This window comes from Miniopterus natalensis, chromosome 18, assembly GCF_054644295.1.
Source record: "Miniopterus natalensis isolate mMinNat1 chromosome 18, mMinNat1.hap1, whole genome shotgun sequence".
Taxonomy (NCBI): Eukaryota; Metazoa; Chordata; class Mammalia; order Chiroptera; family Miniopteridae; genus Miniopterus; species Miniopterus natalensis.
The window spans coordinates 37,990,350-38,015,640 of record NC_142098.1 but is presented as its reverse complement, the minus strand read 5'-3'; the positions used below and the strand labels follow the sequence as shown (position 1 = coordinate 38,015,640).

The 25,291-nt window shown below is 60.4% G+C and overlaps 2 protein-coding genes across 2 annotated transcripts in view; both read right to left on the bottom strand.

Moving 5' to 3' along the window:
• Positions 1-1,096: 1,096 nt before the first annotated feature.
• On the bottom strand, positions 1,097-16,010 carry EHD2 (EH domain containing 2). The gene is made up of 6 exons (XM_016216744.2): positions 15,982-16,010; positions 13,626-14,090; positions 13,037-13,134; positions 9,013-9,425; positions 4,826-4,990; positions 1,097-2,857 (listed from the first exon to the last, which is right to left on the bottom strand). Exons 2-6 carry the CDS (start codon positions 14,027-14,029, stop codon positions 2,306-2,308), a joined length of 1,632 nt encoding a protein of 543 aa, XP_016072230.1. The 5' UTR covers positions 14,030-14,090; positions 15,982-16,010; the 3' UTR covers positions 1,097-2,305.
• Positions 16,011-18,303: 2,293 nt separating this feature from the next.
• Positions 18,304-25,291, bottom strand: part of BICRA (BRD4 interacting chromatin remodeling complex associated protein) — a 50,841-nt gene continuing 43,853 nt past the window's right edge. Inside the window, exons 8-15 of the mRNA XM_087826798.1 lie at positions 24,154-24,786; positions 23,857-24,037; positions 23,497-23,606; positions 22,557-22,618; positions 21,262-21,410; positions 21,047-21,141; positions 20,765-20,867; positions 18,304-20,289 (exon numbers count right to left, since the gene is read on the bottom strand). Of these exons, the coding sequence (XP_087682924.1) occupies positions 19,199-20,289; positions 20,765-20,867; positions 21,047-21,141; positions 21,262-21,410; positions 22,557-22,618; positions 23,497-23,606; positions 23,857-24,037; positions 24,154-24,786 (2,424 nt within the window). The 3' untranslated portion in view covers positions 18,304-19,198. The remainder of the gene's footprint in view (positions 20,290-20,764; positions 20,868-21,046; positions 21,142-21,261; positions 21,411-22,556; positions 22,619-23,496; positions 23,607-23,856; positions 24,038-24,153; positions 24,787-25,291) is intronic.

The window sequence follows — 25,291 nt, the reverse complement described above, 5'->3', positions numbered from 1 at the left end:
AAAAATAGGAACCATTAGTGGCAGATTCGGAGCAAGACACATTCCAATCTCAGAACGTTGGGTTGGTCCCTGGAACCCTGGAAACCAAAGCTTTCGTAATGTCGACGCTGGAAGCACAGACATTTGCCTGCGAGGAATGTTATAAACACAGTTAGACCTCTAGAAGCCCTTAATCGGGGGCAAGCGAGTTAGCTCTGCCTGTTCCCTCGTCTGTGAAATGGGGGCGGTAACACTGCATCAGCCTCATAGGCTATTGTGAAGCGTAAACGAGGTAAGACTGTGCCCGGCATCTACATGTTAGCTCCTGTCACTGCCTCGCCCCTGATCTTCATCTTGGATTCAACTAAATCTTAACTCTTTACAAATAAGGAAGGAAGCTCGGAGGCGCTCGGCCCGGCAACCACGCAGGGGACCCAGCGCCTCACCGGGGCTGCTCTGGGCTCGGAAAGGAAAAGGCGCAGAGAGGGAGGCGCCGCGCGCAGGGCAGTGGAAACGCGAGCGCCCAGCGCCCAGCGCCCACCGGGACTCGGCCGCCAGCCCGCGCAGCTCCTGAGTGTCCGCCAGGGGGCGCCGGGAGCCGCGAGAGCGGGCGCGTGGGCGGGCGGGGCGCGGAGACGCGGTGTCCCCGGGCACGTGGGTGTGGCCCGGGTGTGTCCGCCCCGCCGCGCGGGCCGGGAGCCCCCGGGTGTGAGCGCGCGCAGCGGGTGGTCCGGCCGGCAGCGCCGCCGCCCCGCCGGGAGCCCGTCGGTCCCTGGAGGGACGAGTCCGGAGCTGTGTGCCCCGGTTGATGGGTGGAGGCTGGCGGGCGGGCGGGGGCAGGTTGCGCCCGAGCTCGCGCGCGCGCAGCCCCACGCCCCAGGGCTCGGTTCCCAGGCCCCCGCGGCGGGCCGTGGAGGGAGGGATGTCCCGGAGGGAGGGCCCCAGAGTAACTTCTGTACGGAAAAATGTCGGTCTGGCCCCCAGCCCGGACTGAGTCATCGGGCTCCGAAGCATTGAGTCACGGCCTCCACCCTCGCCCCTGAGAGCTTGGAGGGGACCCCCCCTCCAGTCCCGCCCCGGGCTTTCCTTCCGCGGGGGTCGGGAGCAGGGCGATCCCCCCACAGCCCATCCCAAGACAGCTGGACGCCCGCAAGAAGAGAAGCCTTCGCTTTATTGGCTGTGGGGCCGCCGCTCGGTTCCCAGGCCCCGCCCAGCATGGGGAGGGGGTGGCGAGCGTGGGAATCCAGCGCCCTGGGGGCGCATCGTCCCCACCTGTTTCCCATTTCCCCGTCTTTTCCATGGGGTCCCCACCAGGGTTAAGCACTAATATGGGGTGATGGCAGGAAAGGACGGTGTGAGGTCTCTAGAGGGAAGGGGGGGCTGTAGCACCAAGAGCCTGTCCCCCCACCACATCCCTGAAAAGGGGACTAAAATAAAGGCCTGGGGTGGGGTCCCTTATATTGGGTAGGGGCGCCACTTAAATATGGACGGGCAGCGGGCGGGGCCCCAGCAGGCTCCAATTCTGACCACCAGCTGTGGGGGGAGAGGAGCCAGGCTGCTTTTCGATCCCAGCGGGTGGGCGGACGACATAAATACCTCAGAGTGGGCACAGTCTGGGAGGAGCAAGGATCAGGGGCTTTTCTGCTCCCTAAAGATGCTTATTAAAATCGGGCGTGACCCGAGCTGGGGGAGGGGTCCATCTGGGGAAGCAGGGGGTTGGGTCTCCCTGCTCAGTCCCCAGTGGTCCTAAGGCCTGAGGGCATGATGGGGTGGGGGCGGGGGTCCCCAAGAGGAAGGAGGGCAGGGGGCCTGTCGGTCATTTCAACCAAGTGGCTGCTCATTTATGGGAAGAGGCCAGGGGCCCTGCCTAGGACCCAGGATCCGGCTGGTTAGGGCCCGTGTGTGTCTGTGTTTGGGTCACACGTAGGTGCTCTCTTCTGAGAATGTCAGCTCCACATGGGCGGGTGTGTGTCTGTTTTGCTCTCTGCTGGAATCCCCAGTGCCTAGAACGAGCCCCAAACACAGAACATAGTAGGTGCTTAATAAATATTTGAATGGCTGATGAATGGATGGATACCTGTGTTAGTGTCCGTGTGATGTGCCTAAGTGTATGTGCGGGTACAGGTATGAAGGGTGAGGAGAGACGTCTTGCCCCTCCCCTGACCCCCTCTGTCTGGCGGGGGGGATAGAGACACCCCCATCCTTACAGCGGGGAAGGTGGGCGGGCAGGGTGTGTGTGGGCCGGGGTAGGGATGTGCGTGCAGCTGACCAAAGCTGGGGAGCCACAGCAGGGCAGGTGGGAGGGGGGCCCGCAGGCAGCACTGGCTCACTCTGCAGAGCCCTTGTGGCGCCGCTTGGAGGGTGGCACGAGGCGGCGGGGCAGGTTGGTGGGCAGCCCGTGGCCCTCGAGCTTGGCCTCGATGAGGTGGCTGGCCAGGGCGAACTCCTCGTCGTCCAGCATGCCGTCCCGGTCGACGTCGCTGAGCTTCCAGATGCGCCCCAGCACCGAGTTGGGGAGCTTGGTGCCCACCATCCAGGTTTTGGCCTTGGTGCCGCTCAGCTTGCCGTCAGCTGGCGCCAGGTTGTAGAAGATCTCGTCGTATTTGGACTTGTCCTTGGTCACCACCCACTCGGCCTCGTCGTCCGAGCCCTCCTCGCCGTTCTCCAGGGCCTCGTCGGGCCCCCGCTCCACGAACGGGCCCATGTGGGTGCCCTCGAAAGCGCCGCCCTGCACGCCCACCTCGGTGCTCTCCAGCTCCTCCTGCCGCAGCAGGGGCATGAGCTTGGCGATGTCATGGGTCAGCATCTCGTCGAGCGTCTCCAGCAGCTTCGGCTTCAAGGAGTGGAACTTGGTGAAGTCATGAGCCATCAGCAGCTCCTGGGGGGAGAAGAGGGGTGCCGAGAAGTCAGGGGCATCATCCCCAAGGCCCCCAGTGGCACCAGGACACTTGAGCAATCTGCTTGGGCACCCAGCACTCAGAAGGGACTGGGAACAGGGTCCCACCTGCCCTCCCCCTATGCCGGGCGTGCCCCGGAACCACTGGACGGTAGGGAGCTCGGGGACCTCCGATGATTCAGAGCAGCAGCTGTTTGCCAGCTGGGGGAGGAAAATTTTAACATTTGGACATTAGCTCCAGAGCACTAGACTGTGGGCTCCCAGCTCTGCCCGCCCCCTTGGCACCCCGGCAACCCAGCCAGCACCGCCCCCCCATGATGGGACTTAAGAAAATGCAATTCCTGCCCTGGCTGGTTGGCTCCGTGGTTAGAGTGCCGGCCTGCGGACTGAAGGGTCCTGGGTTGGAGTTCCTGGCCAGGGGCATGTACCTCGGTTGCAGGCTTGATCCCCAACCCTGGTTGGGGTACGCGCCAGAGGCAACCAATCAACGTGTCTCTCTCACATTGGTGTTTATCTCTCAAATCAATAAACATATCCTTAGGTAAGGAGAAAAATTAAAAATACTGTAAAAATATTAACAGCTGCTATTTAGCCTACAGCTCACAGTTAGCAAGCTCTGGAGACACTTGATTGTCACAGCTGGTGTGTGGCGGGAGGTGCTACTGGTGAGTAGAGGCCAGGATGCCACTTAATATCCTGTGACAAAGAATTCTCTGGCCCCAAGTGCTGAAAAACCTTAACCTAGTCCAAATTCTGTGCCAGACCCTGTTCTCAGGGGTCTGCAAGCTGATTCAGTACTCATGGCAATAGGTAGATACTGTCAGGATGCCCATTTCCCAGTTGGAGAAGCTGAGGCTCAGGAAATGAAGTGACTTGCCCAAGTTCATGGAGCTAGTGAGTGGCCAAGGCAAAACGCACTCTACTGTAATTCCCCAGCCTTGGATTGGAGACATCTCAGACCCAAAGGGCACGGCCTTGAGTATCAGCCCTCAAACGGGCTCAGCCTGGGCACCGGCTGGTCTCCCCCACCAGGCCTGAGCCTGGACTTCGGTCCTGTTCATTTGGTCCCTCCTGCCCTGCCCACCTCCAGTAGCTCTGCGTTTCCCTCCTGCCACCACACCCGGACCCAGTGCTTTCGCAGCACTGGTTAATCCTAGGCCTGGACATGCGAGGAGCTTCCCACTGGTCCCCCAAGATCCATTTGTCCCTTTTTCCTCAGCACTGGAATCCCTGAACCTTACCTGTGTTCCTGGCCACATAGAGGGAAGACTACACTTCCCAGCCTCCCTTGCAGTTGGCGGAGGCCATGTGACTAAGTTCTGGCCAATTGAATGTCAGCATGAGTTACAAGCGCAACTTGAGTAAAATGGCCCTGTTCAATACAGTAGCCACGTGGTTATTTAAACTTAAACGAGTTAAAATGAAATAAAACCTAAAATTTCAGTTCTAATGTGGCTAGTGGTTACCATAAAACACTTTCACCTTCATAGACAGTACTATTGGGCAGCACTGTTCTATAGAGAGAGGCTGTCCCGTTAGCTCCCTTCCCCTCCTCACTTCCTGCTGGCTGGGATGCAGACGCAAGGGCTGGAGTTCCCACAGCCACTTTGTACCATGAGGTGTTCTTGGGCCCGGAGGCCAGGCAGGGAGGGGAACTAAGAAAGGGCTTGGGTCCCTGCCTCTGTGAAGCACCAAACCAGCCCTAAGTCATCTTCCAGGACATTTATTTATGAAGGAGAGAAGTCAACTTCTATCCTAATTAAGCCACAGTTACTTGGGGTTTTTCCTTCACTCCCTTATCCTAACATAAAACCACGCTCCCACAGAACCACTCGCAGGAGGTGCTTTCCACAACCTGCCATGCATCCCCCTGGCCTTCGAGGCCTCATCCCGGAGCCCACAGAAGCCCAGCCTCCCGGCAGCCCTCCGCCTCCCTCCCCGGCCTCCCACCTGCATCTTCTCGCAGTCGGGAAAGTCGCCCGGGGAGATGTGATGCTCCAGCTGAATCTTGGCGAAGATGACCGGCAGCTTCAGGATCAGCTGCTTCTTCTTGGTGTCCTTCCCGAACACCGAGGGCATCTCCTTCTTCAGGTAGCTGATGATGTAGGCATGCACCTGAGGGGGAGACGTCTCTCCTGAGCCTGCCTCACAGCCACCGGGCGGGCCCCTTAAAACAAGAGGCCCCCAGCCGCCTGGCCAGCGTAGCGCAGCCGGTTGGGCATCCTCTCGTGCGCCGAAAGGTCGCCGGTTCAACTCCCGGCCAGGGCACATGCCGGGGTTGTGGGCTAGACCCCTGGTAGGAGGCGTGCAGGAGGCAGATCTCATCGATATTTCTCTCTCCCTCCTTTTTTTTTTTTTTTTAAAAAAAGGTTCCCAGGCCTCCCGCCCAGAGTTGCTGATAAGCTTGGTCCAGGGCGGGCCCCAAGACTTTGCGTTTCCCACAGTTCCGGGGGAGCTGCTGCGCTGTTGCCATCACAGGGAGAGGGCCCGTCCTCTCCCTCGCAGGCAATCGGGGCCCTCCCGTGGCTGAAGCACCCTCAGCACCGTCCACTCCCCAACCTACATACCAGCCCAGCCCTCTCCCTGGAGCTCCAGGCTGGCTGTCAACATTCCTGGGCAGCTCCGTCCTATGATGCCCTCGGTGGAATTTGGGCGCAGCCCCCAGAGCTGTGCCCCCTTGGCTGTGCCCATCATGGGGATCCCATGGCACCCCCACCTCTGCCTCCCCCATGGGGGCCAGAAATCTGGAAATCAGTCCTGATTTCACTCTAGCTGCTCACTGGCCCCCTCCGACCCCAGGGAGTCCTTTTAATGTTGCCTCCTAAGCCTCTCATTTCTCTCTGCCTCAGTGGCCACCGCCCTGGGGAGACACACCAGTCACCCCCCTTCTTCTCTTGTCCCTACAAACCCTACTCCACACAGCAGCAGCAGCAGGAGGAGGTTTGGGGGGTTTTTGTTGTTTTTTTAAGGAGCAAACACCAGATCACTACATGCTGCTCCGAACTCTCGATGCGCTTTTTTTTTTTTTTTTAAATCCTCACCTGAGGATATTTTCCCTCCATTGCTTTTCAGAGAAAGTGAGAGAGAGAGAAACCAGGGTGAGAGAGACACATCGATTGGTTGCCTCCTGCCAGTCCCCTGACCGGGGCTGGCGAGCGGACCTGCAGCCCAGATACATGCCCTTGACCGGGAGTCAAACCCACGACCCTGTGGTGCGCGGGCCGGTGCTCTAACCACTGAGCCAACCGGCAGGGTATCCAGTTATTTTCTATCTTCACCTTTATCGTTTTGTTCACATTTCTCACAATTCATCATTCTTTTACTTATCTGTTGGTCTATTTAGTCTCTCCCTTTCCATCAGAATGTGAGCTCCAGGGGGGCTGGGACCTGACTCGCTCCTCTGCCCTCAGCCCTGGCACAGGGCGCACAAAAACACTCGAGAAATGTTTGCAGACCCAACCAGGGAGCCAGGGAACCTCTGAGTCACAACCTCCTGTGTTATCAAAAGGCAAACAAGGAGGGCAGGCTGATCAGCGTACGGTGTCCAACTTTAAACAGGAGGCTAATTCATTAAATGTATGTGCTTAAGTGAAAACAAATGTCTAGGAAGAGGCTCAGGAAACTACTCGCGGGGCTGCCTCTGGGGAACAGCCGAGAGCTGGGGGGCTGGGGCGGCAGGGAGCATGTCACCGAGAGCGGGTCTTCAGTGTTCACTTAAGAAGACTTGTAAGTGAATCATAGGTTTAGAACGCTGAACATTTTGGTGACTCTGGCTGGCTCTGAGTCCTCGCCCCCTCCCACCTCCACCCCGGCTCCTCCAGGCTCCCTGGGCTCCTTGTTCAAGCACGTCCCTCCCTCAGGGCCTTTGCACTTGCTGTTCCCTCTGCCCGGTCTGGGCTCCCCCAGATCTCCACTCAGCTCCCCCTTCCCCTCCTTCAGGCCCCTGCTCAAATACCGCCTCCTGGGGAGACCTTCCCTAGCTCCCTAAAACAGCCCCTCACTAGTCTCTCCTTCCTCTGCCTCAACTTTCTTCATAACCCTTATCGCACACAATGCCACAGATGAATTTCACATCTGCTTCCCGGTTACAAGGTAATTCTAGAGAAAGGGAACTTGACCCGGCTTGCTCCCTGCTGGTCTCCCGGGCCTGGAACAGTAACTGTCAGCTAAGGGAACGTCCTTGGGCGGCTCAGAGAAGCTCCGCATGAAGGTTCAAGGCATTTGGCCTCTTTAGACTCAGACCCTCCCAAGACCTTGGCCTCAAATATCCCAGCGCAGCTCTCATTTCAGCTGAAGGGTAGCGCCAGAGGGCTCGTCCGCACCCCACCTCTGAAGAGGGGTGGCTAGCAAGCGTCCAGAAAGGCTTTGTAGTCTTGGGGAAGAGCATGTTTGATGGCGGGACCGACTGTGGCAGAATCGTATGTGGGGGGCGTGGTGAGCAGGTGACACGGGGCAGGGGAGGGGCAGTGGGCCTGGTGCCTTGACCGGCACTAGGGAGCCATGGATGGATCTGCAGGAGGACCGGGAAGGAGAGGTCTGTGGTGCGAGGGGCCAATCAGGGCAGGGGTGTGGCCAGCTGGTGGGCGTGGCCGGTGCGAGCGGGCCAATGGGGCGAGGGGGCGGGGTCTCAGGGCGGCTCCTCGGGGACCCAGAGGTTGGGAGGTGGGGGGGCGCTGATGGCTTTTCCAGAGAGGAAGCGGGGGAAGGTGCCAGGAAGAGATAAGGTGGGAGGGCGGCGGGGCCGGGCCGCGGGGACTCCGGGGTTTGTCCGGCTTTCCGGAGCCGCCTCCTGTCCGGCGGGGCTCCAGGTGTCCGGCCCGACCCTGCCCCTGGGTCCCGCGGCCTCCCTGGGGCCTGGGGTCCTTGAGGCGCGAGGGCGAAACACGAAGCGGGGGGACTGAGAGAGACAGGGGGGCAGACACAGGAGAGGGGGGAGAGAGGGGGAGAGAAGGAATGAGGGACGCGGGGAGAGACAGAGGGACAGAGAGACAGACGGGAGAGAGGGGAAGAGAGAGAGTTTGTGTAAGAGAGGAGCTCAGAAAGCGGCAGAAACAAGGACAGACAGAGAGACAGCCGGGGACAGCCGGGAGCCTGGCGGGGACGGAAAGCGAGGGGTCCTGAGGCTCCACCACACTGGGCGCTCCCTCCGGAGGATTCCTGGGGTGGGGGGGTCAGGGCTGTGACTCACCCTCTCCCACTGCTCCTTAAACCTACACCTCTGGCTCCCGAACCTTCAGGGCCTCCCCGCTTGCCCAGCTTCCTGCCCCACCTCCACCCTGGCAGCCTCCCCCATGAATGTTCCACTTGGCCTCCAAAATCACCCTGAAACCAGTGCTCTCCTCCCCCTCCCAAGGCCCAGGCCCCATCCAGGCTCCTGCTTGTTCCTCGGGGCCCAGCCTCCTCCCTGGTCTGCACTCCAGTCTCGCCACCCTCAAATCCACCCTCCAGAAGGCAGCTAGAGCCTGACGCTGTCCCTCCCTTACGCTGAACCCTTCCATGGCTCCCCAGTGCCCTCCCCTCTCTTGCTCTGAACCCTTCCACGGCTGCCTCCGTGCTCTTGGGACAAAGCGCATGTTCCTGGCCACAGCCCTGGGTGCTCTGACTCCCACCCAGCCCCCCAGCCTCAGGTTCAGTTACTGCTCTAGATTCAACTGACATTTCCCCCCTTCCCTGAACTTGCCAGGGGGTAGGACTGAGGAGGCCGCTGTGAAGTGCAAGGAGCGAGGGGAAGGGAGGGGAAGTTGAGGACAGAGAAGAAACCAGTGTGGGGGCCGAGGGTGGAAGGGGTGGGCTGTGGGCCACAGGGAGGGCTTGGTGTTTGCTGAGTGAGACAGGAGTCCTGGGCCGGACGTGGTACACTCTGAGGGGCTGTAGGTGACCAATGAAGAGGTAACAGGACAGAGAGGAGACAGGGCGGCTTGGACCGGAGAGGAGGCAACGCAGCGGAGCCGGTCTCCAAGCAGTTCCGCTGCCCCCAGGCCCCGGCCCCGGCCCCGGCCCCGGCCCCGGCGTGGCCCGGCCTGGAGAGGGCGCTCTAGGCTAGACAGCTAACCTGAGAGCCCGGTGACCGGCAGCCAAGCAGAGGAGGGTCGGGGAACGGCTGGCAGCCCCTCACTGCCCCGCCCCCCGCTGCTCACCCGCACCAGCCGGGCGCGCTTCACCAGGTCGTTGAGCTTGCGCAGGGCCGCGTGGCGCGGCAGGCCCTGGATGTCGCGGAACAGGTCCTGCTCCTCCAGCTCGAAGAGGCGCCGGTTGTCGGGCACGAGGAGGGGCTGGGACCAGAAGGAGCCGATGTAGACGCGCAGCACCTCGGGCGTGCCCACCACCTTGCCCAGCGCCCACATGAGCGCGCCGTAGACTCGCATCAGCTGCTGCGTCTCCACCATGTCCGCCTTGTTGAGCACCACGCGGATCTTGTCCTCGTGGCCGCGCAGGGCGCCGATGGCCTCGGAGAACTCGTCGGAGATCTCGAGCTTGTGCGCATCGAACAGCAGGATGATGAGGTCCACGCGCTCCGCGAACCAGCGCAGCACCGCGGGGAAGTCGTAGCCTGCGGGAGGGGGGGGGGGTGTCAGCTCAGCCCCCGCCCCAGCCGCCCCGCACCCGTTTCTTCCCGCTGATTTCGGGCGGTCAAGGTCGTTAACTGTCAAAATCCTTGCCTATGTCAAGCAGCCAAGGCCCCAGAGTACCCCGCTGCTCTGGCTTCAGCAGCCCCCAGAATTCCCCCATCATTCTGGCCCAGTCCCTCAAGCCACCTAGCGACAGGGGCAGTCCCCACCCTTCCCCTTTTCTTCCTTCCTTCCTTCCTTCTTTCCTTCCTTCCTTCCTTCCTTCCTTCCTTCCTTCCTTCCTTCCTTCCATCCATCCTTCCATCCTTCCTTCCTGCCTTCCTTCCTTCCATCCATCCTTCCATCCTTCCTTCCTTCCTTCCTTCCATCCATCCATCCATCATCTTTCCATCCACCCATCCATCCATCCATCCATCCATCCATCCATCCATCCATCCTTCCATCCATCCTTCCTTCCTTCCATCCATCCATCCATCCATCCATCCATCCATCCATCCATCTATCCATCCTTCATTCAGCAGACACTAGTGGTGCGCATTGGTCCAGATGTACAGGTTGTTAAAACACTGGTGTTTCCTAACAGCTGTGCTTCTATGGACCCCCAAATCCTCCGAGTCCCTCCCTCACCCTAGCCCCACCCCAGACCTGTGGGATCTCCCCCCACCCCCCAGAAACTTGGCTACACTCTTGCCATAGCAGATGTTAAGTATTTTAAATTTTTTTAACCATCTTTGCTGAGAATCCTGGTGTGTGCCACATCCTGACACCATGGAGCACCCACCCAACACCTGGCGACGGGCTCATTCATTCGTTCCTTTCCCCATTCATTTCCTCATTTCCTCATTCGCTCACACCGTTTGCTCCCGGGCAATGCTTGGGAGAGCAGAGAGGTGAGTCTGGAAGACCTGGGTTTGAATCCTGGCTTTGCCGCATCGGCTGTGTGACCTTAAGCAAGTAGGAAACCTCTCTGAGCTGCTGTTTCTTCTTCTGTGAAGTGGAAATCACAACAAAACCGACCTCTAGGACTGTTGTGAAGGTAAAAAGAATATAAATGGCCCGGCTGACTGTGGCTCAGTGGTTGAGCATCGACCTAGGATCCAGGAGATCTCGGTTCGATTCTTGGTCAGGGCACATGCCGGGGTTGCGGGCTCCATCCCCAGTCGGGGGCGTGCAGGAGGCAGCCGATCAATGACTCTCTCATCATTGATTTTTCTCTCTCTCTCTCCCTTTCCCCCTCTAAAATCAATAAAGATATATATTTTTAAAAGAATGTAAGTGGGCTAATGTATATAAAGAGCTTAAAACAGTTCCTGGCACAGAACTATACACTTAAAATGGGTGAGTTTAGGCATGTGAATTACACCCCAATAAAACTGTTCAAAAGCAACAACAGTGCAGAGTGCAGGTAAGTGCTCACCTGGCATTAGTCATGAAGCTCGCCAGGTACACGGGGGAGTCATTCAGGAGCCAACCCAGAGATGTCTACTGCTCTGGGGACACGGCCTGCTCAGGCAGCCCCAGTCCTGTCCTTACTGGGCTCACAGTCCACAGGGTACATAAACCTGTCTCCAGAGTGGTCAGGCTGGGATGGGGGGCCAGGGAACTGTGGGAGACCAGAGGGGGAGTCTGACCCAGCATGGGGGGCCAGGGAGGGCTTTTCAGAAGAGGGGCTGTGGAGTGGCTACCTGGGAATGAGGCGCTACCTGGCAGAACAGGTAGCCAGAGCTGACTCCCCTGACATCATGTCATGATCCCCCATAACACACTGAACCTTCAAAACCACCCCAGGAAGACACACTTTTATGACCCCATTTTCCAGATGAGGAAATCGAGGCACAGAGTAAGTGGTTTCCTCAAGACACACAGGTAAGAGGCGACAGAACAGGAGTGCCCACGGGCCTCCATGCTCAGCCGGGGAGCAGGTACCTGGCCCATCCTCCCAAGAAGGAAGCAGGCTCCTTGTGGCTGCTGGGGACTGGGGGGGGGGGGGGGAGGACAACATGACCCAGGACATTGTTTGGGGGGAGGAAGGGCCAGGTCACCAGAGGGCCGGCAGCTGGGGCCCCCTCCCTCCCCAGCGTCTACACAAACACACACATCAGCCCGGATTTGGAAAGTGTGTCTCATGCAGGAGGGAAGGGGGGAGAGAGCTTGAGTCAGCGTGGGAATGGAGACGTGGCACAGACCAGCCTGCGCATGTGCGCTCACACCCGAGAACAGCCACATTAGCACTCCCATAGCACCTACTGTGCCACACACCGTTTTCAGGGCTCCGCATAGTTTTTAAAATATATGTTTTTATTGATTTGAGAGAGAGAGGAAGGGAGAGGGGGAGAGAGGAAGAGAAACATCGATGTGAGAGAAACACTGATCAGTTGCCTCCCTTACGCTCCCCTACTGGGGACCAAACCTGCAACCCGGGTACGTGCCCTGACAGGGAATCGAACAAGCCCTTTCTGTGCACACGTCCAACCAACTGAGCCACACCAGCCAGGGCCTCTGCACATTTTGACATCTAATTTTAACCCTCAGTGCCATCTATGAGGCGGATACTATTATTATTCCCATTTTACAGGCGAGGAAACTGAGGCCCGGAGAGGTGAAGTAGCTTGCCCCAAGGTACCACAGTTTAAAAATGCCCGAGTCCGGGTTTGAACCCCGCCGAAGGGCTCCGTGCGCTACAATCACACACCCCGCCAGGGAAGGACACCTTTCTCCACTCCCCACTGCCTCTGGGCCCCCACCCGGCACGGCGCGCTGCAGACGCCGCTCGGTCCGTTCTCCCAGGAATTCCCCGCCCCCGCCCCCGCCCCCGGCTGGCCCCGCGCCCTCCCGATCGCTCCCGCGCCGCGCCGGCCCTTCTCCCCGGGACGCGCCCGCTGGGCCGCCGCCAGGGCCGCCGTCCCCTCCGCGCCCTCGCCCTGCCCGCGGCCCAGCCCCCCGGGCCCTCTGGCCCGCACTGCAGCCTCCTTTGCCCCAGTTCCCGGCCTCCCGAGCGCGGGGCGGGGAACAGACACGCTGGGCGGGGTGCGGGGCGCAGATGCTGAGCGGCCCGGGCGGGGGGGGGGGGGGGCCGGGCCCTGGAGGCCCCGCTGGAATTCGCCGGCCGCCGCTCCCCCCGCCCAGCTGTTTATAAATTCCAGGCCCGGCCTTGGCCCGCGCCCAGATTCCCGCTCCCAGCCCCTGCTCAGCCCCAAACGTGGCCCCCGCCCAGGCCGGGCTCCCAGCGCCCAGGCCTCCAGCGGAGCCTCCCCTGGGCCTCCGGTCCGCTGTCTCCCCGCCTCGAGTTTCTGTCTCTGACTCTGTACCTCTCCCTGCCTCTCTCTTCATCTCTCCCTCTCCGTCCTTCGGGCCCAGACGTGCAGCTCGGCCTGTCCACACGTGTTCGCCCTCCGCCTCCCCCACCCGCAACGTGCGCCAGCGGGCTACAATCACAGCCTCCGGCCCGCAGGCTCGCTCTCAGTCCCTGCCAGCCGAGGGCCAGCTGACAAAGGGGCAAGTCCCAGCAGAGACAGGGCGCTGCCCCCTCAGACGCAGGAGTCCGGGCCCCCAGCCCCGCCCCCCTCACTCCCAGGAGTCCAGCCCCACTCACCGCGGCTCACTCTTTGTTTGGCACCAGACAGGATGCCCGGGGTGTCAATGATACTAATGCTCTCCAGGACCTGATTGGGGAGGTGGGCGCACATGAACCTGGAGTAGAAGGGAGGGTAGGGGTCAATGCCAGACATAGAAGAAGGGAAACCAGGATTGCCAGAGGCTAAAGCCGGTTCAGAGCAGGGAAGTCTTAAAGGGAAAAGGAAGGTCAGGACAGAGCACAAAAACTACTTAAAAAGTCAGAGCTGATGTTAACTGAGCACTTACTTTGTGCCTGGTGCTGTTCTCAGCACTTTTATGTATTATAATTCATTTAGTCCCCCAAACTATCCTGCAGAATGGGACCTACGGTCATGCCCATTTTCCAGAAGAGGATAAGGGAGGCACAGAGAGGCCAAGTCATCTGTCCAAGGCAACCCAGCCCAGCAGGAGTGGAACCAGGCTCCACTGGCTTAAGGGCAGAGGCAGGAAGAGGAACTTTCAGGCAGAGAGAAAGGAATTGGGGCTGAAAAGGAAACACAAGCAGGGAAAGGACAGAGGTGGAGGCCAGGGACAGGAAGATGCCCCCCCCCCCCTCGGTTGCACACCTGTTGAGGAAAGTGTTTCCGAAGGGGTTGAGTTTTCTGAAGGGCTTCTCTGGGTCAACAATGAGGGCATTGCCCGGCACAATCCCCTCGGTGTCACCATGCATGACAGCCACAAAGCAGTCGGTGGTGGGCTCAGGCCCCACACGGGAGCCTGGTACCTCCTGCTCCAGCAGGTACTGGATGAAGCTGGTCTTGCCCGTGCTGTACTGGCCGGCCACCAGCACCATGGGCTTGCTGTCAAAGTCAGCATCCTCTAGTGTAGGGGAGTGGAAGTCTCCGAAGCGGTAATGCTCCTCCAGCGGCAGCAGCTTGTTGCGGTACAGCTCCTTGAGGGCCGAGGTCACCGTGCAGATGGCCTCGGGCTGCTGTCCCCGCGCCCCACTCCGCTTCAGCCAGCTGAACATGGTGGTTGTGTGCTACCCACTACACTCACCAGCTGAGGGAGCTGCACAGGGGGCGAACTGCCTGCAGGAGGAGAGGGTGTTGATGGAGGACTGCCTGGTGGAGGAGGAGAAGGAAGGGAGCTGGAAGGTGAACAGGGAAGAGGAGAATGGAGGGCACTGATGATGCACAGCAGGAGGAAGAGAGATTGATGGGGGAATGACTGTAGAAGGGGGATTGGTGGTGGAAGACCAAGGACTGGACAAAGGGAAGGATGCAGAAGCTGCCCAGAAGAAATATATTCCTTCATTCTTTTCTTCCTCCCTTCTCCCCTTTCATCATTTCACACAGTCGCTGAAATCACTCATGCATCAGAAGCGATAGATCCAGAAACAGGCCAGAGACCAGCTCCCACCTGCTCAGAGACCCCAGTGAGGAGAGGACCTGGGTACCAAACAGTCAGTGATGTCTGGGAAATGCCAGGCAGTGGACTTGTAAGCACCAGAAGGGGACATGGCAAACTGGCCACAGGATCAGCAAGCTCTGGCTGGGCTGACTCCTGAGCTGCTCCCTGCAGTGGACATGACAAAGGCAGAGAGGATGGTGTGTGCAAAGGCCTGGAGCTGGGAAATGTATGGCCAGGGTGGCTGGACCCAGGAGCGAGAGGAGGAGGGGTGAGAAATAAAGCTGAGGAGTTGCCCAGGTGAGCCCAGGCCATGAAGGGCCTTGGGCATTCAGAAGAATAATAACTCAACATGTATGATCCCTGCAAGCCAGACCCCACTCTACCTCATTTAATCTTCACAGCAGCGTTGTGAGGTGGGGCTATTATTATCCTCACCTTTCTGAGCAGGAAATGGAGATTTAGAAAGATAGCAATAACTTGCCCAAAGGCCTAGAAAGTGCTCAAGCTGGGACTCCAGGCAACCTGACCTCAGAGCCTGCACTCCTATCATAGGTCTAAAAAATTAGGAAGAGAAAGAATTACCACCTCAGCAGCAACAAGCGGCCCCAGCCCTCAGACTGTGCTCTCTATATTCCCTTCTCAGCCTTTCGTTCTCTGTAGGATCTGTAGTGATGTCCCTCTTTCGTTTCTGATATCAATCATTTGTGTCTTTTGCCTTTTTTTTTTGGTCAGTCTAAGTAGATGCTTATAATTTTACTGATCTTTTCACAGAAACAGTTTTTGGTTAAATTGCAGTCTCTAATATCATTTTCTACTAGAAGAAACCAGGGCTCCTTAGAGAAATGGCTGATTCTGGGGCTGGAGCAGGGAAAGAAGTGTGCCTGGATCAGATAGTGGGGAAGTTCTCAAAGATGGATGGGGCATGTCACAGGGACCCAGGACCCAGCCTGAAGGGACTCCCACTGGCTAAAGATTGGACAATTTGAGCATCAAAAATAATTGCAAATCAAATATGTTAAAAATCCATAAAATCATAATGGTTTTTAAGAAATAAAGGAAAAGGAGTCAGGGAAGGAAAGGTAAAGGAGAGGTGAGCAGCTGGGACCCAGGATGTCCCAGACACAGGGGACTTGGGTAGTGTCTTAGGGAGGGAGGTATCTGGGGGACGTCACTGGAAGGATGGTCAGGGTGGCTGGACTGGCCTTGGGGTTGGTGAGGGAGGAGAGGAACTCTTGGGTGAGAGGAGGAGGGAGACCTGCAGAAGGGGTTCTCCCCTAGCTGAGAGGATGGGGAGGGAAGTTGAGAGCGACTGGTGGAGACTAGGGGGAGTGGGGGCGACTGGGCAAGTCTGGGAAGGACACGGAGAGTGGGAGACAGTGTTACGGACTGGAAGGGGCTGGGGGAGTGGAGGAGACAGGTTTCAGGATGGACTGGGGAGACCGTTACACACTGGGGGGGTGGGGACTGAGGGTCGTGGGCGAGCAGGGGACTAATCGGGATCCAGGAGGCTCCGGGGCTGGGTGGTGGCCGGGGCTGGGTGGCGACAGCCTGCCGCTGGGGGCCACTCACCGATGGAGCTCGAAGGCGGCTGGACGGGGCGGGCGGGCTGGGCGGGGGTCCCGCGGGGATCAGAGGCACCCGCGGAGCGGCCTGTGCTCGCTGTCCCGTCGGGAGCCGTCTGAGCCGGGTGGGGCCTGGAGCCAGGAGGAGCGAAGGGAGGGGCGGGCGGGGGCGGGACTAGGAGCCCCCCCTCCCCAAACCCGGAGCCCGGCCTCTGGCGCCCCCTGGTGGGCAGTGGGAGGGCGCCTTCACCAGGTGGGTAAGAGCTGGGGTTTTCATTCCGGGTTCAAATTCAGGTTCAAATTCTACCTTCACCTGGGGCACTGGGCCCTGATCTCTGTCACCCTTCTTAACAGGGGGGTTAAAAGAACAATTACTACAGTAGCAATAAGAATGATAATTAAAGGACTTAAGTGACCCTGGCCGGGTGGCTCACTTGGTTGGAACATCAGCTCGTGCACCCAAAGGTTGCCGGCGCGTGGGGAGGCGAGCCATCAGTGTTTCTTGCTCACATCGACGTTTCTCTCTCTCATATCACTAAAAACATATCCTCGGGTGAGGATTGAAAAGAAAAATAAAAACAGACAAGTGAGTTCAGGAAACTCCTCTGCTCACAACTCTCCCTGGCTCCTCTCACTCAAAGTAAAAGCCAGAATGGGTGACCCACAAGGCTCTGCAGGATCCGCTGGTCCCTCTGCCCTCACCTCCCTCCAGGTCCCCCTCACTCACTGCTTTAGTTGCTCTGCGTCCTGGCTGTTCCTCCAACACATCAGCGACCCTGCAACCTCAGGGCCTTTGCACTTGCTGTTCCCTCCACCTGGAAGGAATGACTTGTTCCCTCCTCTCCTTCAGGTCTCTGCGCATGCCACCCCTGAGAAGTAGGTATTAATATCCCCATTTCACAGGTGAGACAACTGAGTCCTAGAGAAGTGGATTCAGAAAATCCAGAGATTGTTCCGGGCTGAGCACCGGGCCTGGTCCATAGTAGGTCCTTAAAAAACCTCTGCTTTAATAATCCGGGTCCCGAGCTCAGTTTTCCCTCAGCGTGGGGCTCAGTGCAAGGCCCCGGGAACGTCCCAGCCTTGCTGCCTGCCTGCTGGAGAACCGCAGAGAAGAGGCTCTGCCTCTCTAAGCCCCAGTGTCCTCATCTGTCTCACTTCTCAGGACCCTCCCCTCGGGTCTTTGCTCCAAGGCAGCCAGTCCCTGCCGCCCCCCGCCTCCCGCCCCCCCGCAAGAATGTCCGCCACCGCCCGCCTGGACTACCGCGGGATCTCGCTGAGCTAATTCCGCCCTCGCGTGTTCCCCACGCGGCCACCAGAGGGCGCCCGGGACCCTGCCAGATCACAGCCCGCTGCTCAGAGCCGCTGTGTGGCCCCTGCTTGGGCAGAGTCCTCACGGAGCACCCGAGGTCCTACACCATAGGCCCCCTTTGTTCCCTCCGACTGGCCGCCCACCCCACCCCTGGTCCCCAGGCGCGGTGCTGATGCTGGCTGGTGTTCCCAGGCACAGACAGCCTGTCGTGTGCCGTATGGAGAAAATAGGTGTTTTGGATGAGCTTCCTTCAGGTGAGGGTTATAGTGCTGTTGGCCTTGAGCTCAAGGTTAACAAACCAACAATATATATTAATAAGGTGTCTTTATATAGAAACGTACATAAAACAAGGTGACAGATTGATCATTTGACAAAAATGTTGTGGCCAGAGGCTTGAAGTATTTGCTAATTTCATGTTCAAGGAGACCACAGAACGTTAATGTAAGAAATGCGGGAAAAACACGATAAATGAACAAAACAGAAACTGACCCACTGGAATAGAGAACGAGCTGATGGTTACCAAAGGGGAGGGCATGGGGAGACGGAACTTTAAAAAAATCGCGGGGCCCTGGCCGGTGTGGCTCAGTTGGTTGGACGTCCTCCTGCGCACCAGGAGGTTGCCAGTTTGATTCCTGGTGAGGGCACACGCCTGGGTTGAGGGCTCAGTCCCTGGTAGGGGGCGTGCAGGAGGCAGCCCATCCATGTTGCACTCTCACACCCATGTTTCTCTCTCTCTCCTTCCTCTCTCTCTAAAAATCAATAAACTATTCTTTAGCTGAGCTGGTCAGTCATCCTCCCCCACTGCCTGTCCCACCCCGTCCCCTCCCCAGGACAGGAATTCCTGTTTGCCTGGTTCATGCTGCACCCGTGCCCAGAACAGGGCCTGGCACCCATCAGGTGCTCAACAAATATATATATGAAATAAGCTCTCCCCATCCCCCTCCCTACCCAGGTCTTACCCCAACCCTTAGACTCCAAACCCCCCAAAGACCCAAAAGCAAAGGGCTGAGGGGGCATCAGTAGTTTTAAAAAAAGGATCGGTTTTTAATTTACAAGAGTTCTAAATGTACAGAATTCTCCATTAAAAAAATCGTTATACACAATAAATACAGTACAAAAAAATTTATCTTACAGTACTAGTTTTGTCTCCGAGATTTCAAAATCTGGCGCGGGTGGCTGGCGGCAGGAAGAACAGAGGGAAGACTGGCTGGGGAGGGGGTGGGAGGAAGACCCAGGTTTCCTGTTTTGGAGGTGCTCGGACTGCAGTGGAGGGACGGCAGGGTTTGAAATCTCTCTCACTCTCTCTCTTGCTCACTCGAGCACACACACAGGGACACAGGACCAGGAGCTGGACAGGCGCACAGGGATGTGGCAGGTGCCCTATGGGGGGTCCTGCAACGCTGGCTCCCGCCACCCATTCCGTTTCCTCTTGTGGCCTGTTGGGGGCGGTGTTGCGAGGCTGAGCATGGTCTCCAAGGACCCTCCCAGCTCTGAGCGCCCTCCCGGCTTGGATGGGTAAAGCCACAAAGACAAGCCTGGTACCCAGACACACACGAGCAGTGGGAACAATCAGGGTGCCCCCATCCCTGGCAAACACACACATGTCCCCTGGGGGGGGGAGGGGAGTGTAGCGGGAGGTGGGAAGAAATGGGAAGCAACACACCAGATTTACCCCTCCTTTGGCAGGGGACATTTTACATTTACAGCCCCCTCCCCTAAATCCACAACCCCCACCCAACAACCCAGCTGAAGCAGGTGGTGGGGAAAGAGGCCTTTGTGACTCAAATAACTTAGGCAAGAAAAACTCAGGGGATCCCCGGCTCATGTCCCCCAGGAGGCTTGAGGTCAGATTCCCGGCTGCCCCTGGCGACTGCTTGCAGGAGCGAGGGGACAGGGAGGGAAGACCAGCCCGGTGTTATCTGTTCAACGTCCTGGCGCCAAGGCCGCCGTTGTGACTGGAGGGTGGGTAGGCCTCTGGCCTGTGCAGGGGCGAGGGGGAGGCCGGCGTGACTGCCGCTGGTGGGGCGTGGGGGTACGGGGGTGCAGGTGTCCGGCCGGGGGCCTGCTGGAGGTTCAGGATGCTGTCAATGGCGCTCTGGAGGTGCTCGGTGAGCGTGTCGTCCTGTGGGCTGTCACTGGAGAAGCTGGCCTGGTCCACGTCGGGGGACTCGGACTTGCGCCGCTTGCTGGGCAGCGGGGGCGCCTCCCAGCCGGGGTCCCTGCTGCCGCTGCCCTGGCCCGCGCCGGCCGCGGCCTCGGGAGGCGCCCCCTTCAGCATGCGCTGGTACAGCTCGTCCTCCACCGCCGCCAGCTCGCGGATCAGCCCGCTCGTGGCCTCGTCCACTTTGGTGGGCAGCGGGGCTGGGCTGCTGCCCCGCGCCCTGCCCGTCACGGCGCCCTCGGCGCCCCCGCCGCCCGGGGCCTCCACGTTCTCGCGGTACGTCTTCCGCAGGGGCAGGCGGGGGCAGTGCGGGGCCGGCGCCGGTGGCTTGTGGTCCGTGGCGGCCGGCGGCGGGTGGTCCACGGTGCCGTTCATCTGGCCCGTGGTCGGCGGGGGCGGCGGGGGCCGAGGCGGGGGCTCGGGCGCCTTGAGGGCGGCGGGGGGCGGCGGGGGCTGGTGCACCGGGTCCAGGGCCGTGTTGTGCACGACCTTGCTGAGCCCGGCTTCCTGCTTGATCTTGAGCTTGAGGCCGATGCGGCTTCGGGCCTCATAGGTCTTTATGGGCGGGCGATTGCGGGAGGGCATCGGGCCGTCCTCGTCGGCGTCCAGGGAGGAGGCGGCGGAGGATGACGACGACGAGGACAGGGAGGAGGAAGCGCGGGCCCAGGTGACGGAGGGGGAGCCCCCGCCGTGCCGGATCACCAGCTTGGTGGGCAGGTGCAGAGGGGGCTGGGCCGGCGCCCCAGAAGCCGAGGACGGCGGTGGGCCATGGCCCGGGAGCCGATGTCCCTCAGAAGGGGCTGCGACAGGGAGGCCGAGAGAGCGCGAGGAAGACACGTACTCATCTGTAGGGAGGGGCCGAGATCCCCCAGGGGTTAGGGAGCGAAGGCACAGGCCGCCGGAGCAGAGCAGGGCTCGGAGGCGGCTGTGCACCGGGCACCTGCTATCCACGGGCCCCGCCAGGCCGGGCTGCTTACTGCGACCCCCCTCAGCGATCCCCGAACCCCAGCCAGGCGTGGGGTGGGGGAGACACAGAGTCAGACTGGAGGCCGCCTTACGTCCTGCCACCTGAGTGCCCCGCCTGCTTCCCCCATCCCGGCCCTGCTCCCCTGCTTTTCTATGCTCCTGGAGGCGCAAGAACGTTCCCTCCGGGACAGCGGGGGTGAAAGGACTCGGTTCCCCGGGAGCCCAGCCGCACGAAGGCGGGGCTCGGGCGCCACCCAGCGGCCGAGGAGGTGAGGCCACGCCCCCGCCCCCTCCCGCCTAATTCTGGGGCCAGGGAAGGAACCCGGCACACCGCCCCCTCCCCTCCCCCCTCACCAGGCTTCTCCTTGGCCAGCTGTTTGTCCAAGGCGAGCGTGGTCTTCTCCTCCTGAATGAACATCCGGTCGATCATCACCATCTCGGCCGAGGGGCTCACCCTCTGAGGGGAGAAGACGGGCAAGTGAAGCGGCCAGGAGAGGAAGGGGACGCGAGTGTCCCGGGTGGGTGGGAGCGGGTTCCAAACCGTCCTTCTTGTGGCCTGACAGCCAGCCTCCCTGCCTCCCTACCTCCTCACGAAGGGGAAGGGTGGGGTCGGGGGAGGAAGGTGACAGCCCCTACCCGGGACTCCTCCAGGAGCAGGAGGCGGTACTTGTTGAGCATGGCCTGGGTGCGTTTCAGCAGCTGCGTGGAGACCGTCTCAAACTCCTCGTCCACTGCGGAGGAAGAGCAGAGGCCCAGAGGCAGGGAGGTTGGGGGCGGACAGACGGAGCAGGGTGCCTTGCCACCCCCTCCGCAAAGCAGGGGCAGGGAGGGAGAGCCCCCGAAGACCTCACCTCTGTGGTAGTCGTTGGGGGAGGGGAGGGCGCCCTGGTAGACGTGGTAGGGCAGGAGGCGGTGCAGGGCGTCCTCGAAGGAGGGGAAGGCTGTCTTGTAGTCTGGGTGCAGGACGGAGCCCTGATGTTTGTGCAAATGCTCCAGGAAACTGGGGGTACGTGGGGAGAGAACACACACGCAGAGCTGGTGATGAGGCAGGGGAGAAGCCAGGCCCGCAGCCCTGCCCCAGGCCCCGAAGCAGACAGCAGGAGCAGGAGAACACTGAGGAAACAGGTGCTAACACGCCCTGGCTGCTCTTGACCTGTCTCACTGAGACTCTGGTGACAACCAAAGGAAGCAGGAGCTCTCTTTATCCCCATTTCACAGATGAGGAAACGCAGGCCCAGAGAGTGTGAAGTGCCTCCTCCCAAAACACACAGGAGGAAAAAGCAGCGCCGGGAGTGAGAGGCCAGAGCCTGAGACTCGTCCTCCCTGCTATACCGCCTCCCGCCACCGGGGGGCAGCATGGCCCCACGCTGCCAGCGCCCAACAACAACCTTGAGCAGCGGAGGGAGGTTGGTCCCTTGATCAGTGGGTAAAATACTATTCTCTCAAAAGGCTTCGCACCACATCACAAATTACAGTGAGTTATGTCTCTGTTGTGTGGTGGTCTCCTCCCCATCAGGCATGCTGGTCCCCACCCTATGCTGAAGACCAGCAGCCCTCACACACCACAGGAGCAGGAGTTGGTCTGTCTTGTATTTCCAGAACCTAGCAGTGCTGGGCAGTGAGTGCTTGACCAACACTTGGTGAAAGGAGGGCAGAAGATAGGGAGAGAACACAGGCAAGCATCCAACATTTACCCATCCACCCACCCAAACACCCATCCCTCCATCCACCCAAATCACCAATCCCTCCACCTACTCATCCAGAGCCCCATTCACCCATCCACCATCCACCTATCCACCATCCCTCCCTATCTGAGGTGCTGAGGGTGCCGCAGTGAGCAGGCACACCAGTGCCTCCCTCTCAAGTTGGCAGCCTAGCGGTGCCATGTGAATGCTCTTAGCGCAGTTTCATCAAATCCTCACCCATCAGCCTATGATCGTGACTATCGCCACCCCATTTTCCAGAGGGGGAGACTGAGGGTATGTGAGGGAAATGGCACTGGGAAGTTGCAGGGCCAAGAGGAGGTGGAGTGGGGATCTGCACTCAGGCCTGCCTCACCCCACTTCTGCGGGGTGTTCCTCACTCCCCCTCCCAGGCCTCTGGGAAGGCACGGGGGTGGGAACACAAGGATGGTGCTGCCACTCACCAAGCTTCTTTGCTGGGCTGAAGTGGGGGTGGTTTCTTCAGGCCACTCAACTTGCTCTCATACTGCGGGGGAGAAAGGCGAGTGAGGGGGTCCACAGAGAAGCGTTCCCTCCGTGTCCCGACCCCACCTCCCCCATGGGGTCCTGCCCTACCCATCACAACCTGTGGGAAGACCTGGGCTGGGCCCAGGTGGGGGACATGGAGAGGAGACAAGCAGGTGTGAGCCCTGGGACCCTCAGCCAGGGACCCTCCAGCCCCTTCTCACGCCTCCATCTGCCTTCTGTTCACCCCAGGACCACGTCTGGTGTCTCCCACCCCTGCTCATCACATGGCCTCTGTGTCCACTGACTTGCCCTTTCTCACCACCCAACTCCGCTCACTGTGCCCAGGTCTCTTCACCCTGACTGCTTCCCTCTCCCCTGCCGAGACCCTGCTTGTCCTCCAGTGAACTGGCCTCTGGTGAATCGTCTTCAAGGCTCTCCAACCGAGTCCCTCCACTGTCCCTCTCATTTCCGCAGACATGTCCTTGTCTTCCTGTCCCCCTATTCCCAACAGCTGGTCTCTGCCTCACCCCCGCCCCCACCCGTCTAGGGTCTCACCAGATCCTCCCCTGCATTTCTCATCCCTGTCCTGAGCTGACATCTGACAGTCTCACCCGTCCCTTCTCTGGTCTCAACCTCTCACCTGTTCCCGCTCCAGTGACCACACCAAGGTCTCGCTCAGGCCATCTCTCCTATCGTCACCCTGTCATCTTGGTGTCTGTGGGTCTCCATCCAGCTCTCTGGGTCTCTCACATGCCCCTGCCCAGCCTGTCCTGCTGTCTCACTGTCTGGATATGTCTCACCAGCCTGTCCGTCAGCCTCCCCTGCAGCACTGGCCCCTTCCCCGGTTCCCCCGTGACATGGCTCCGGCCCCGGCCTTCCACCCTGGCAGCCCCTTACCTGCAGCCCGGAGGACTTCCCTGGGCCAGACACAGCGGCCTTGGCCACACTCAGGGTCGGGAGGTTGCTGGCAAAAGCTTTGCTCTCGGCAGGAAGCAGAGGAGGGAGGCCTAGGGGCGAGTGGGGGGCAAACAGGGCTCAGAGGTCACTGGCACAGAGACCCCTTCCTTGCACATGACCCCCCCCAAGCCTGCACCCCACTCTGCTCTGGGGTTTTGGCCTCAGTGGCCCCAGCCCTCAGATCTGGGGAACAGCCCTTCCTCCTCCACCTTCCCTGGCCCCTTGGGTTCTCACATCCCCAGCTCAGCCCCTGCCCACCTTCAGGCCCCATCTCTCCTTCGTGGGGGACCTCTCCCCTACCTGCAGTGGCCATGGGTGCTGGGGCAGGGGGATGGCTGGGGGCAGTGGGGGTCCCGGGTGGGGCCTGCCCGCTGACCAGCACAGAGGCAGTGGGATTGGCGAGGGGCCCCAGACTGGCGGAGGTCTGCGGGGCAGCAGGGGGTCCCCCGGCCTTGCTCTGGAGAATGATTCCGGACGGCACCTGAGGAGGGGACAGGTGGTTGAGGGATAGGGGGCACACGCTAGAAATGGGGTGGCCGGGCACCAGGGCTGGGGGCTTGTGGAGCATGCGGTGGGGCCAGTCCCTGCCTTCGTTACCTGGTGAAATCTCTCCAGAAGAGCCTTCGGCTGGGGCAGCGCCGGGAAGGGGGTGGTCACCATCTGGAAGGTCCGAGGAGGTGGTGGGGGGGGTGCTGAGGGCTCGGGGACCAGATGGAGGGTTGGAGGGGGTGTGGGGGACTTGTGGGGCCCCTGGCCAGGTGGAAACTGGAGCTGGAAGTCAGGGGGCGTGGGGGCTGGCAGTCTGGTGGATGTCTCGGAGGACGCCACAACTGAAGAGGTGGAGGCTGGTGGGAGGTGGGGGGCTGGGGGCAAGGGCCCCTCTGGTGGCTGCGAGGGGGTGCACAGAGGGGGCTGGGGTGGGCCTGGGGCAGTGGGGGCAGGGGTGCTGGCAGGTGGGGGGACGCCCAGCTGGTTCTGGATGACAAAGATGCCAGGCAGAGTGGGGGGAGGCTGGGGTGGGGGGCAAGGGTGCAGAGTGGGCTCTGAGGGCGGGCGGGACAAGCTCTGGGGCTGAGAGGGCGGGCGCGAGTGGGGTCGGGAGGGTGGGCGGGAAGGGGGCCGAGCGGGGTGTGGGGAGGGCAGGTGGGGGCTGTCTCCCAGAGGGGCCTGGTGAGGTAGTGACGGGGACGAGGAGGGGCCTGGGCCCTTCAGTGGAGCCGCTGCTGGGATCTGGGCAGGATAGGGAGGCAGAGGGGAGGGGGCAGGGGTCAGAACCAACCTTGGCTCCCATTGCCCCAAGACACTGGGGACCCCGGCCACCACCAAAAACCACCCTTCTTAGCAACCCCTTGTCCTGCAAGAACCCCACCATAACAGCAGCTATCCTTCCTGCCTCTCGTTTCTCAACTCCCCACCTCACCCCTGCACCTGTTCCCCACTTAATCTCCTACCTCACCTCCACACCTGTCCCCTCCTCACCCCCATCTCACCCCTGCACCTGCCACCTCATCCCCTCCAGACCTCTGCCCTCTGATCTCCCCCCTCCCCATACGCCCCCCCCTCCCCAACCCCTCCAGTGAAGGCGAGCTCTGCAGGGTTTGGGGGCAGCAGCAGAGGAAGCAGCAGGCGACACCACACCAACTGTCCAGCAGGGAGGAGGGGCAAAGGAGCGGGGCACAAGCAGAGAGGGGGGAGGAGGTGGCTGGGGGGGGCAGCGTCCCAGCAGACCCCAGGC